General features: G+C 31.8%; 2 protein-coding genes across 6 annotated transcripts; both read right to left on the bottom strand.

Annotated features, from left to right (window-relative positions):
• Window positions 1-6,264: 6,264 nt before the first annotated feature.
• Window positions 6,265-8,315, bottom strand: LOC107947546 (pectinesterase). The gene is made up of 2 exons (XM_041106816.1): window positions 7,216-8,315; window positions 6,265-7,131 (listed from the first exon to the last, which is right to left on the bottom strand). Exons 1-2 carry the CDS (start codon window positions 8,189-8,191, stop codon window positions 6,434-6,436), a joined length of 1,674 nt encoding a protein of 557 aa, XP_040962750.1. The 5' UTR covers window positions 8,192-8,315; the 3' UTR covers window positions 6,265-6,433.
• A 2,506-nt stretch (window positions 8,316-10,821) lies between these two features.
• LOC107946020 (ADP-ribosylation factor) lies at window positions 10,822-13,671 on the bottom strand. 5 transcript variants are annotated; one of them, XM_016880201.2, is made up of 7 exons: window positions 13,450-13,671; window positions 12,207-12,363; window positions 12,044-12,114; window positions 11,521-11,640; window positions 11,301-11,419; window positions 11,120-11,201; window positions 10,822-11,050 (listed from the first exon to the last, which is right to left on the bottom strand). In XM_016880201.2, the coding sequence occupies exons 2-7, from the start codon at window positions 12,352-12,354 to the stop codon at window positions 11,045-11,047; spliced, it is 546 nt and encodes a 181-aa protein (XP_016735690.1). In that variant the 5' UTR covers window positions 12,355-12,363; window positions 13,450-13,671; the 3' UTR covers window positions 10,822-11,044. The 5 variants fall into 5 exon arrangements, with proteins under 5 accessions (XP_016735690.1, XP_040962746.1, XP_040962747.1 ...); XM_041106812.1 differs by lacking the exon at window positions 13,450-13,671 and adding an exon at window positions 13,238-13,424; XM_041106813.1 differs by lacking the exon at window positions 13,450-13,671 and adding an exon at window positions 13,234-13,382.
• Between the last annotated feature and the right edge of the window lie 1,250 nt (window positions 13,672-14,921).

The following is a 14,921-nucleotide window of genomic DNA, read 5'->3' as shown; positions in this document are numbered from 1 at the left end:
AAACCCCGAAACTCGAAAATAAGAACCTTTCAAAACGTAAACATAAAATTCTCAAAAAATTGTTAAAAGCTAATACCTAAATGTGTAATGGATTAATCTTTCTAGGGTTGTAAAAGCCTTTATTTATAAGTTAAATTCGTAGGTTAAATAATCTTTAAAATAATCTACACTAATCAGAGTTCGACTGAAACAAATACTCAGAGTTTAACTAGGAGAAGAAAACCAAGAAAATTGCTCGACACATCACCACGTCGCGACCTCCCCTATTGTGTCATCGTGACGTCGTTTTTACTTCTCCCATGTTTTCGTCGCCGCGACGTTGCTCTTTGTTTGTGCCTAAATTTGATTGAAATGCGAGGCATACTTCACAAATCTACACCTTGACTCGTATTTCCATAATGCCTTTTTTTCCCAAAGCTCGTCACGGGCCTATCTTGAACTATGCAGGATATTAACTGAGTCGAATCTGTGCTTGAACTTTGAAGCTGAAAGACTTCTAGTCTTCAACTTGTGCACTACCAAATCAAAACTAACTTGGTTCTGATTGCCACGAATGTAGTGCCCTATTTTTTCAAAACCTGCACCCAAAAGAGAACCTCTCTTATTTGAAATGGTCATACTTTTTTCCCTCCTATGACCAAGTTGCCTCCGCTTCAAACTAGTTGACTTTGACTCCTTAACAGACGAGGGATGTCCTGTTTCACCGATCACCACTGATCCTTCCTGAACATAAAGATTGTCAATCTTTTTACCTTTAATCAAAACGAGATCCCCACAATATACATTAATGTCATTTGACTAGATGTTAATTCTACAACCCTTCGAGTCTAAATTTCCCAAGGAGATGAGATTTTTCTTTAAATCAGGTGCATACTTGACGTCTGACAGTGTCCTGATTACCTCGTCGTGCATCATTATCTGAACAGTACCACTAACAATTACCTTACTGGGTGAACCATTCCTTATATGCACAACTCCACCTTCAATTGAATTGTATATGGAGAACCAGTCCTTGTTGGGACAAATGTGGAAAGAACATCCCGAATCTAGGATCCACTCAGATGCAAGCTCGGAGCTTTCGCTTTTTGACACCAAGAAATCATCACCCTTGTCATCATCCAAATTAGCACCAGTTAAATCTTCCTCATTGCTCTCAGCAATCCTTTTATTTTGCAGTTTGTAACAATCTGCCGTGACGTGACCTAACTTCTTACAATAGCGACATCTTTTGTCTCGTTTCCTTAATACTACCAAAATCGATGCTTGCCTATCTGACTTGTTATCCAGACCAAGCTCATTGCCGTTGTCTTTATTTAATAAATGACCCTTCACATCCTCGAACGAGAGTTTATCTCTGTCATAAATCAGAGTCTCCCTAAAAGACTTGTATGAAAGGGGTAAAGAGCACAAGAATAGCATAGTTTGATCTTTATTGTCAATCTAAACCTCAACATTCACCTAAGTGGAGACCTATGTTAATAAAATTCACCATCGACCCTTGCATAAACACATCAAGATTCAACGCAATTGTTGCTAGCATAATTGTTATTGGTACAGTTGTGTCTGGCATAATCGTGGCCACAAATTTTGTTGATTCATTTGTTAAAAAGGTTATGGGTATCTCCACCATTTCCTCATTGCCAATCCGCTACCTATAAAACACAAAAAAAAAATTATTGTAATTTTAATTTGAGAAAGAAAACATATGATTCCTAAACATACTAGAACTTGAGCTAAAAGATGGCCTCTCATAGTTGAGATCGTGAACCCTTATATATTCATCATTGTCAAAGTAATTGTCCAAAATTGGTATATACATTCCTTTTCCATCTGAAGTAAGACTTATGATAAAAATCTTATATATCCTTCTAAAGGTTCTCGCCTTTATCACAATGGACTTCAACAACACAAGCAAAACCTACATACACACAAATAAAATATTAGGAGATTTTATATTTTACCTTTAGCGATGAAGCTAACACGAGATCTTGCAACAATAAAAACATTATCTCCCAATACTACAACATGACCATATCCTTCTCTAGGGGCCCTCTTTTCTTTTCTCCCCCACTCCCTCACCCTTATCACTCTTATATTCCCAATAACAAATAGGAAAATGACCATAGCTTACAAAAATGTCATTATCTATTTGAACTCAGGCTTTTACTCATATTAAAGTACACTAGTCACGCATACATAGTCTGTCATCCACTCAGGATTTAAGTATATCACACTATGAATGTCACAAGTGAATAAATACATAAACGGATTCAGGATTTATGCTTCTTGAGTCTAGTCTGATGTACAGTCAGTCCAATCAGTCATATCTATGTATTTATCTTCTAGGAGTCATCCACTCCGATGCCCAAGACAAAGCATCACCCAAATTGGACTTGATAGACAACAAATTAGTCTTTCAATCAGTTTGCTCATTTTCAATTAGACTAATGACATGTTTAGGTTCATCTACTAATATAAGTTGTCTTTTCGTATTACGATCCTACCACATAATACCGTTTAGTGTTAGCTTAAACATTAAATAACAAGTGAGCAACATTTTCTTCTATTTTGCTTTGCATGCAAAAACCACCTAAAGAAAATTATACAAAGTATATTAATATAATCAATAATTTTTTTATTAACAAATTTATTCATACAAAAATTACAAGTGTATATAAACGAAAATACTACATTTAGAGCTTCAAATCCAACATCTTAAAACCCCTCATATGTCAATGGTTTTGTAGCCTTTTAGGCTCATTCCCTCTACACAATTTTGCTAGAAATTGCATATTGTAATAGTACCCTCTACTCTCAAAGGTAAACCTATATGCTATAGCTCAAATTGTTGACAAGCTAATTTAAAAGCCAGTGATAGACATAGTGTAAACCAATCATAGAGGGAAACATCCACCTTACCAAAAAACTAGAGTTGCTTTGCAAACCTATGCCGCACCAAAATATATTCTCCTTAGAAAGATGCATATTACTCTTTATGTTGTCGAACATGATATTCTTACCCTTTCGCATCATGAAAAAATGGAACACCTTCAAATATTTGTCACTAGCTAGAGATAGAATATAGACATTTCAAAAAAAAATTAGCAAAAGCTCTTCCACACATTTTTTGGGGTCAATGAAGTACTTCACGAAGATCCACCATCATGTTCCCACTAATCATCTAGGTGCAAAATCATAGAAATTCAACACTTCAACTAAAAAAGGGTACGATGGAGATTAAAACTAGCTCCAAAATCGTAAAATGGCTTTAAAAATAGCCTACCTCTTATCGCCACTTGGTGTAAATACTACGCTCAACAAATTCTCCCCATTGGTAATTGAAAACTCAAACTTGTAGTTGCCTAGTTGAAGGTCTCAACATTCCAACATTGCTTCCATCTCTTCTTCAGTTGTCATGTACTTGAAGACGTCGCTACTAACAAAGATATTTATAGACCTTTTCTTCCCCTCCCCTTCCTCTTCTTTTTCCTTACAGCACCCTTACCCTTCCCAAACACTTTTGCTTATGCCGACCATGAAGATAATTCGAACAAAACAAAGAAGATGAAGAAAAAAACAAAACAAAAGTAACGAAGAAATCATATAACACAAACATTGCAAGCAACCCAAACAAGAAGCATCAAATAGCTTCAAGCCACAAATAAAAAGAAGAAGAAAAAAAGCAAAAATAAAATTCGTAAGAAGTAGCAAAGGATTCAAAAGAAAATTTTAGAAGAAATCACTAAAGAAACCTAATGCTCCCCCACTACTCCATAGTGCATATTTCATGCACCATCAATGCATGTTCCTCCAAAGGCAATAACAACAACCAATTGTCATATAGCCTATAATGTGTCATGATACTTATGACGTGCACAACCTAAGTAATGGTTAATACACCCCTCTATAAATCATGCCATGCCATTAAGCCAAAACTTACAATCTCCAAAAATAAATTTAAAAATTTTCAATGCAATATCATCCCTTATTGCGCCACATAAGCAAGACACATCGTCAATCCCTTGATCTTGGGTGAGGTCACTTTATAACATTCCTTTCGATTGAGGGGTAATTGTTACACATACTTCGCCATGTAGACTACACTGTCAAGTACCATGTCTTACCAGGACCAGGGCCACGCAAGTTGAACCACCCTGACAAAACCAATATCACCCATCATTAACATACCTACAACTGAATCACATCAAGCTGCATAGCTAACTTAAGGATAGACATACACCAAATGATGACCAACCAATCAGGAGAAGCCACATGGCCTACAAATGTATCCCTTAAGTACCTATCTAAGCTCTATGACAAGGGACGATCACAACACAACCAACTTGCTATAGTCTCCCCATTTCCTCCATCTCAAACAACATTTGCAACTCTCAACCCTTTGTGTGAACCGCCACCTTAGACGCTTCCAACATTTACCCCTCAATACTCTCTAATACATAATAAAAAATGGATCTAATTTAACTAGATCATGTTAGTTAACTAAACCACAAATGGAGTGACAAAAAATTTGTATTCTAGTCCTGAAGTGACATCTATTATGAAACAATGCCTCAACAACCCCTGCCCCTTAAAAGAAAAAAGACCATTAAACACACACAAAAGTGGTTAAGTAATTGCATATAGTGATTTTTAAATGGAAAAAATATAAATAATTTTTTATATATTTGAAATTTTAAATCATGTAAATAACTTTATTAATATATTATTTTATCTAATAATTTTTTTTTATCTTTTTTCAACTAAGTTGGAGTCATAGGCAAGTAATCAATACCATACCAATGAATAGGGGTGAGTATTCGATCGAGTCAAGTCGAATCAAGTAAAAGAATTTCGAGTTAGTCGACTTGACGAATCCTATTTTAGGAACCGAACTCAATTCGATTTTTTTTTCAAAAAATCGAATCGAATCAAGTAAAAAAGTTTCGAGTCAAGTCGAGTCGAGTTAACAAATCCTATTATTTATACTCAATGTTACGTTTCTATAGACCGATTATTTAACTAGTAGATGAAGTAGAAGATTATTTAATTACATAAACAATATAATGGTTTTACCTTTTAACTTAATGGTTTTGACTTTTAACTTCAAAAAAAAGTAAATATTTATCAAAACGACGTAGTTTTTCCTTTTCTTCGGATAACTCGAATTGTGTAATTCATATTCAAGTTAAATCGAAAAACTTGATTTTTTATTCAAGTTAATCCGAATAACTCAATTAACTCAAACAGCTCGAACTATTTAATTATAAATTTTAATTTTTTTCAAATTTTTCGAATTGAATCGGATTTTGCTCACTCCTACCAATGAACATACTATCTTTGTTTTGATACCGGTACATACTAATACTAGTATGTTTCAATATATAATTTCGAGTTTACCTATATTTTTAAATTTTTTTCATATAAATCATATATATGTAAATATATCTCAATTACATACATAAAAATTATTTAAAAATAATAAAATTTAAAATTATTAATTATGTTTAATAACTTAATTAAATGATTATATTTTATTTTAAATGTCATTATTAAAAATTAAATAGTTAAGATAGAAAATATTAAAAATCAATTTAAAATATAAAAATCTTGTACCAATTGGTACGGGCTGATAAAACCGAAAGACATTGGTACAACCATCGAAGCAACAGTTGGATTTTTTTTTGTTCCAATTGACTACTGGACTAAGATGTTCCAGCTGGTACGAATGGTATTGATATCAGAATGTGTTGTTAGTCATTGTACATGTATAGAATTTGATATTTAGTCTTTGTACTTTAAACGTTAAAAAATCAATCCTCCTACATTTTCAATTTAAAAATCTTAGTCCAATCAATATCGTTGTTGGCAGTTTCTATCAAAATTTGTCAATTTAAATGTTTATTTTTTGTCAATCTTATGTCATGTCATAGGAGGACAATCTAATCAAAATTCCAAGTTAATAAATTTTAATAGAAAATACTTGCAATTTTAATGATTGGATTGGGATTTTTAAATCAATGAAAAGAATAAATTAATTTTTAACTTTTGAAGTACATGGACTAAATCTTAAATGTTGTCAAAACAGAGGGACTAATAGCATATTATAACCTAATTTGTATTTATATATTTTATTTAAAAAATGAGTATTTTTTTCTTTCTGATTTATTTTACTAAGGTTTGCATAACAAAATTCATGAAACTTCATTTTGTAGCAAGCTTCTCATTATTTTTCATCTCTTAGTATCAAATTAATTACCATGTAACTTCAAAAAAGAAAATTAATTACTATCCACAAGATCTCAACCCTCAATATCTAATTATACCAACTTCCTTAAACATTAATAAAAATAATTTAAACGTAATTAGGTCTACAAACTTAATTCTATACATCATCGGCAAAGATCTATTTTGTACGTTTATCACCGGAATGTTTTCAAGATCTCAAACCAGCTATGTAAGGAATGCCAGTTTGGGGCAACCAATTCTCACGACTCAAAAGGAATGATTGAGCCGTGAATCTCATAGCAGTGTTTTTATCGATCTTGTGATAACCCTTCCAGTCAACTCTCCTATCGAGACTAGCACCAGGGCCACGGTTATTGTACTCAGCATAATAAAGAGTGTCTTCGAAGGCTTCTCCAGCCCATGGTGTCCATCCCTCGGACCGAATGAAGTCTGCCAAAGTGGACTCCATGACCACAGTTGTAGAATATTGCTTCCATGGCCTGCCTAAGTATGTTGCAATCTTGAACCTATCGGGAAAGAGTATTTGCTCAGGGACGATCCTGCAATTTTGGATTACAATACCGGTGTTCTCATTAGCATCGGTCTTGCCCTGTGCGGTCACTGTGTTAAGTTGATTATCCATTGGTCTCCTTGCAATTATCAATGTGTTTTGGATAAGAGTAGGGGAGTCACCAAAGATGAAGTCAATGGTTCCAGAAATGACACAGTTGCGAAAAAACTGACGATTTGCATGATTGTACAATGTGTCTTGATTGCCATCCATTCGGCAATCAAAGAACGCTGATCTATCAGATTGAATACGAAGAGCCACAGCCTGATGCTTCGAAGGACCAGCAGTGTTTTGGAACCCCATAGATCTACAAATGAATCCATCTCCAATAGCAGCTGCATCATTAAAATTTACGAAATTAAAAATTTATTAGGGAGATTTAAGATGAAATAATTGGCTTCGATTCTTTGGAAACTTACAAAAAGTAGAAGTTTTCCATGTTGGTGTGCCGTCGACATAATTCTTATTACCAGTGACTATAGTCTTTCTTGGGCCATCACCATACATAAGGATGTTAATGGTTTTTTTGTCCACGGTGATGTATTCTTTATAGACTCCAGCCTTAACATAGATCACATGACGGACATTGGATTGCTTGGGAGCTGCAGCTAGGGCTTCAGCAATGGTCTTGAAATGGCCACTTCCATCCATAGCCACAATAGCATTTGGTTTTATGTTACTATTATCAATTTTAGCCAAAAGCTTACGGTCTACATTCGAGAACCATGATGGATACTTATCTTTCCCTGTGGAAAGAAGTCTACGGGATGTCTTAGGAGCCTTAAGTTGGAGACCAAATTTTGAAAGAATTTCCGATAACTTGGACACAATTGCCAAAGCATTGGAAGTGAGTTCTCTAGCATCAGTAATGCCGATTGTCATGTTTTCTTTCATGCCTTCATCACTTTCGAAACCATCCAAGCAAGACTCTTGGTACGATATAACAGCACTTAACCAGGTCCTGAGATCCGATACACGGTCAGAAATGCTGTGCAATTGAGCATTACCCACCTCGGAGTACGATGCTTGAAGGGATTGAACCGCATAGCTCATCATGTCCTTACAATCATCCAAAGCCATCTTAGTCCTGCTATTATTCTTGACCTTAACAATCAACGAGTCGGAATAATTAAAGAACTTCTTAACAGCTTCTTCAGCCACTAAAATCGACCGACCGATAAATTGTTCAGGATCAGTGCTATTAACAGAGTTGAGGGACTTTTGGCAAGCTTCTTTGTAACTTGTAGCTGAACAAAAATTAGAAACAGCCTTCATTTGCAGAGACAATTCGGTACCACCACTGTGTTTTCGATGTTGAATTACGGCAAAAAAGCCAGCGACGACTCCCACCAAAAGAATAACGGAAACCGCTGTTATTACTACTTTGACCGACATTGATCTACCCTAAAATAAATTTCTCTCTCGCTATGATTGACTACGGTAATTGGCAAATATAGCCCAACAATCCGATTCCCAAACACTTCAAACGGGGCTCGGATGGAAGAAGGGCCTAATTAAAAGTTACCCTTTGTTCATTTGATTGATGGAATTGTTGATGCATGTTGCGATTTATAGCAAAGTGGGAAGGTCTAAAATTAGGGTTTCTTTGTTTATTTTTTATGGATATATAGAAATAGAAGGTTACAAGATTGAGTGGTTTTTATCCCATTTTTCTTTGTGGATTGCGTTGAATTTCATGATTTGAGACACAACGTTTAACTAGGATCGGCTTTCACTTTATACCAAACATAAAATTTGTTCTTCGCTCATCGCTGTATTTTATGTACTACAACCTATCACACTCACAATTGTGTTAAAATATAAAAAAGGAAATTGATTAAAAAAAAAAACCCCCAAAAGTCACTATCACTGTGCTATTGTTGGTTAAGTGGAAGATCTTACCTAATAATCATTTCAATGTATTTTTCTTTCACATAAAAGAAATTATATAAAGCAAACTCTGTTTAAGATGAGACGCTCTTCAATATATTACTATTGAGTTTTTTAAAACCAAAGTATTTTTCTTTCACATAAAAAATAGGTTAATATTTAGTATATTAACAATGTAATCTTTTTAATTTCACAAATAGACTTAAAAATTGTCATGTATTTATTTTAATACTTTACTATACCCTATAAAATACTTATCATCACCTTAATTTTATTTATGGAATAAAAATTTTCATTGACAATGTACCAAATATTTTCTAAAAAAGTATTTTTTTATTTAAATTTTGTGTCAAAAAGAGTAAATTTAAATAATAATAATAAAAACTCCACAAGTGAGAGTTATGTTGTCATTTGTCCCTAAATGTAGTAAATAATAATTTTACTATTATTTAAATGTTTTACTGACTTGGTGTCACCTATCAATCAGGTCTCAACTAAATTGTGAAATTATCAAAAATTTATTCATTTCACAAAGTAAGAAATATTACTATCAAGATATTTATATCGTTTTATATTTTTTATATAAAATCTAGAATATATACATGTGATAGGATTTAAACCTAAGACGACATTGTTTTTAATATCTCAAATTTACCCTTTTAACTAGAGCCTCATTTGTTTTTGTATCCATGTTTTATACATATATTTATTACATAATTTTTTTCACTCACGTTGTAGATATGTCATAATCCATTAATAAAAAAAAGACTTAGTAGTATCTTAGACTTGTTCGTGAAGTTTTTTTTACTCTACCATGTACAAGATAATTACATTATATATGAAAGACTCAATAGCATCTTATTATGGTTTTTTTTTCTATATAAAAGATATAAAATGATTAAAAAAACACTTTCAAAACAATACAATTTACTTTGTAATGTGAGAATATTTTTGTCTTTTCTCAACTAAGTTGGTATTCGATTAACCCGTGACACCCGCTCAGTCAAAGGTTTTATAATAAGTATAGATAAACAAGATTTTTAAAACTACTTGTATTTGCATCATTAAATTAGATGATGACACACCCATGATAAATATACGAATTTTTGGTTCAATAATATAACAAATAAAGTAATAAATATATTTTACAAAATAATAAAATTAATAAATGAGTCTTTGGTTCTTTGGTTCAATACTATAACAAATATGGAAAACTATAAAGGCTAGGATTATTATATGTATTTATATTTATATATCCTATTTAAAATATATGAAATGACAAAACTATTCTTAAATTAATATAATTTATTTGATAAAAATGAGGATATTTTTATCATTTTTCAATTAAGTTGATGCATGGTTGACTCGTGGCTTCCGTAAAGGATTAAATATTAGTAAATATATTCATATTTTATATTATTAAACATTTACTACTAAATATTTATAAATTATAAGCTACATATTTATTATTAAAATATTTTTAATAAAATATTAAAATATTATTTAAAATTTAAAATTATTATAAAAAATAAAATTATAATATTAAATGATTTTATTAAAATAATTAATTATATTAATATTTATTATTAATAAACATGTATGTTCTATAATATTAAAAATTATAATATTTGAGATAAATATTTTAATATTTTTAGAAATTAAAAATAAAAAATTATTATAAATATAATAATATTTAGCACGTTTTAATATAATAATATTTTATTAATACCAAGCAATATAATCATTCTTATATGTTGATGTTTTAATTCTATTCTTTTTACTTAATTGAAACTGTCTCCGTTGTTTTAAAAAAAAATTGAACTGTTGAGTTCAAATCGAGTATGTTATCAACACATCTGCGCGCATTCATAATTAAGAGGTAAAAATGAAAATTTATGTTAATTTAATGATTAAAAAAACAAAAAACAAAAAGACATTGTGAATTAGAAATAAATTTTGGAGAAAAAGAAAACAAAACCACTCTTACAATTGAATATATAAATTTTCATCAAATTTTGGAGCATATCAAATCCATTCTCCAAAGCTACAAAACCTTGGGATTCATGTACTGCTTCAAAAAAAGATGTACTAGATTATGTATATAATTTTGCCACAACGCAGAAACTGCCCCAAACTAGGAGAAAACCTTTTTCTTTCCTTTTGCAGCTATGGAGGTAATACAACAAAGGAAATCGAAATTTACTCAAATTATTCTTTAAACTACAAGTGACAAATGGGTAATGTTTGCAGGGAATAAGAAATATAAAAAAAAGAAAGCTAGAACACTTGAACGAGATGGACATCCAGAACATCAAAATGGGGCCATTGTTAGTGTGACCGTCGGTTCAATCGTTTCATTTAAGCCTGCAATCATGTAAATTTATCAGCACAAACAAACAGAAGGTATAATCAGCATGATTTGCATGAACTTACCTTGTTCGCAATGTTGTTTGAGAGCCAATCCAGTCCCTCATACAGTCCTTCACCGGAAGTGGCACATGTGCTCTGTATGTACCTGCAAAACATATATATATTATAGAGGGTGACATGGATTTATGAACAGAGAGGGTCAGATAAAGACAGCGAGAGAGATGAAGACAATTGTTCATCTTACCAGTGGCGCTGACGGAGAGAATGAAGGCCAAGCTTGTCAGTGATCTCGGCAGCATTCATAGCATTTGGAAGATCTTGCTTGTTTGCAAATACCAGTAGCACAGCATCCCTCAACTCATCCTGTTAATGAACATAAAATAATAATATGTTTTTAGTAAACTCGCAACCATAGTTTCTTTGGAATCATTGCACCAGTAATAAGAAAATTTGTACTCAAGTACCTCGTTCAACATCCTGTGCAACTCATCCCTGGCTTCGACCACACGATCACGATCATTGCTATCAACCACAAAAATGAGTCCTTGTGTGTTTTGGAAGTAATGCCTCCACAATGGACGAATCTTTGAAGAAAGTCAAAAAAAGAAGAAGCAAGGTGTATAATTGAGATGAACAAAATCCATAAGCACTTTGTTTATAAATCTAACAGACCTAACAAGATCTAAGATGTACTCAAAACATAAACACCAATGTTAACCGCTCACAATCAACCTATGCATATACTTCACAGACATCAAACATGTGTTTTACCTTTATCGGAACAACACCATATTCAGGTAGTCAAGATAATTGCTCATAGAATGTATGAAAGCAAACAATCCCATCCATAATCATCCCCTTTTACAAGCTATGGTAAGAATGCAATAACTAGAAGACATCAAAAGAGACACCAGATTTTCCTTTCATGCAATCTTTAATCTTTACAGTCAATGGTGATATGTTTGAATAAAAACTAAAACTAGTTACCTTGTCCTGGCCACCAACATCCCAGACAGTAAAGCTGATGTTCTTGTATTCCACAGTTTCCACATTGAAACCTACAAGATTATAATGTTATCTCAATTTGAAATAAAACTCAAATGAAGGAAAAAAAAATGTTACAACTCCATGGGGCAAATCATTGACTTACCAATGGTTGGAATTGTGGTGACAATCTCTCCCAACTTGAGCTTGTAAAGAATGGTGGTTTTACCAGCAGCATCAAGTCCAACCATCAATATACGCATCTCCTTCTTGGCAAAAAGCCGGCTGAACAGCTTTGTGAAAGACAGCCCCATTCTTCACGTCTGCCAAACACGAAATTGCAAATCATCAAACTTAATTTTAAAATAAAAAAGCAGATCCAACGAACAAAATTCAAAACAAAATTAAGATTGTTCGAGGAATGATTTGAAGCCAAACAGGCCAGAATTGACCAGATCAACACAAAAAAACCCAAGTCCAATCTGTAACAAACATAAATTCATTTCGAGATATACAAATCTGAGCAAACCAACAAGCTCAAGTCGCTTCTGAGATTCTGATCAGATGACACTACGTGAATAGTTCAAAATTCAAAATATTTGACACAATTTCTGAGCAGATCAACACATAAAAAGAAGCTAAATCCAATCCGTAACAAACATAAATTCAAATAGAGAAATACAAATCCGAGCAAACCAAGGAACTCACTACGCTTCTGAGAATTAGATCAGATGACACTACGCGAATAATTCAAAATTCAAAAGATTTGACACGACAATTTCTGAGCAGATCAACCAAAAGAAGATAATCTAAATCCAATCTGTAACAAACATAAATTCAATTCGAAAAATACAAATCTGAGCAAACCAACGAGCTCACTTCCGAGATTTAGATCAGATGACTCTACTCGAATAATTCAAAATGATTTGACACAACAATTTCTGAGCAGAGTAACATGTAAAAAATAATCTAAATCCAATCTGTAACAAACATAAATTCAATTCGAGAATTACAAACCAACGAACTCAAGATCAGAGATTCAGATAAGATACCACTACGCGAATAATTCAGAATTCAAAAGATTTGACACATCAATTTCTGAGCAGATCAACACTTAAAGGAGAAATCTAAATCCAATCTATAACAAACATAAATTCAATTTGAGAAATACAAATCTGAGCAAACGAACGAACTCACGACGCTTCCGAGATTTAGATCAGATTAAACTACGCGAAGAATTCAAAATTCAAAAGATTTGACACAACAATTTCGAAACAAAATTGAAGTCAAATCTTAAAAGAAAAACTCTTTAGAAAAAGAAGTAAGATGCAGATCGGGAGAGATATATAAAACAAAGTGAGAAACGAAAAATATTTGAGGAAATTTGAGAAAGAGAGATGGAAATTTACCTGCGAGAAATATGAGCGATTATTACGGGGAGTTCGACGAAAGAGAGAAGCGAGCGAAGATCTACTCTCGAAATCAAAGGAACCGTCCTTCAGTGTAATTTTACACGGAGTTAAAGCTCCGAGCAATTTAACTATTTATAGATCTCAAAAAGGGATCGTATTTTAACGGAACGCCGTCTTCCCGTTTTGAATTTTCAAAAATTTTCGGCCATTAGTTAGCTTCGTCCCTTATGACGCCGTTATGACGACGCTTGATATGCACGCGTTTTAGAATCGCTGTCTGTTGGGCGAATGGGAGGTCGGTATTCCATCGCGGGATAAATTTTTAAATATCGTTTTAAGTTTTAATCCACGTGGACAAAAGTTAAAAATATATTTATTTTTGGGTAAACTGTACAAATGATCTCCCAACTATGTCCGCATTTCTGTTTGGTCACTCAACTTTAAAATTTTTTAATTTAAGTACTAACGTTTGAATTCATTCTAGCTTTGGTCACATTTTATTAAATTGATAATGGAAAGCCTTTTTCTAACTGGCATAACATATTTAGTTCTCAATAGCTATATATTCTATCAATTTGATCCTAATTCTAAATAATTCAATAAATTTAATGCTCAAACTTCAGTTAAAACAGAGACATTCCACGTCTATAAATTTGTAAAACCTAAAAAATAAAAAAAATAAAAAACTTTTCTTGATTGACAAGTCAATTTCCAAGCCAATTCTTAATATCAATAAGTTTATCTTGAAACTTTATTTATTTTCTTTTCTTTTCTTTTCTTTTCTTTTTTCATTTTTTTAATTCTAAATACAATATTTATAACCATTTTATTGATAAAATTTTGGCCAAAGAAAATGAAGAAACCTTTAAAAAAGCAATTTAGATTTACTCTTATTGTTAATAGTGTGATATTTCCTTCAAAGTATATAAAAATAGTCCTCGAAGTTGGTATTTGAAATTAAAAATTAAATCCAGAGTTAAAAAAATATGATTTTAAAATATTCAATTATTCAATCAATAATTATATAAGAAAAACTATGAGCATTTAATTTTTTCATAAGAAAAAAAATGTGAAAGAATTAATTAAATTTCCTTTTGTTACATTTATAATCCTTTTTTAAATTTTATAAACTAATTAAGAGATTATATGTGTTCTATTTATTTTTAATTATTTGTTATTAATTTTTAAATCCACAATAAGCAATAATTATCACTAAGAATCTGATTTATTGTCAAATCATTTATCAAAGTAATTAAAAACTAAAATTATGCTAGCTAGAGTGAAAAATTATTTTTACAAATATTAAATTATTTATATAATTTTATTATATATTATACTTTTAAATTTTTTATTTTATATTATTTTTAATAGTGGTTTGTTAAAACTTCTTAAAAGTATAAACAAAAAGAGTTATGTACCAAATTAGATAATTTTAACCATAAATAAAATAATTAATAGATATGGAATGC

Source organism: Gossypium hirsutum, chromosome D12, assembly GCF_007990345.1.
Source record: "Gossypium hirsutum isolate 1008001.06 chromosome D12, Gossypium_hirsutum_v2.1, whole genome shotgun sequence".
Taxonomy (NCBI): domain Eukaryota; kingdom Viridiplantae; phylum Streptophyta; class Magnoliopsida; order Malvales; family Malvaceae; genus Gossypium; species Gossypium hirsutum.
Note: the sequence above shows the minus strand (reverse complement) of the source record. Positions and strands in the feature narration are given on the sequence as shown.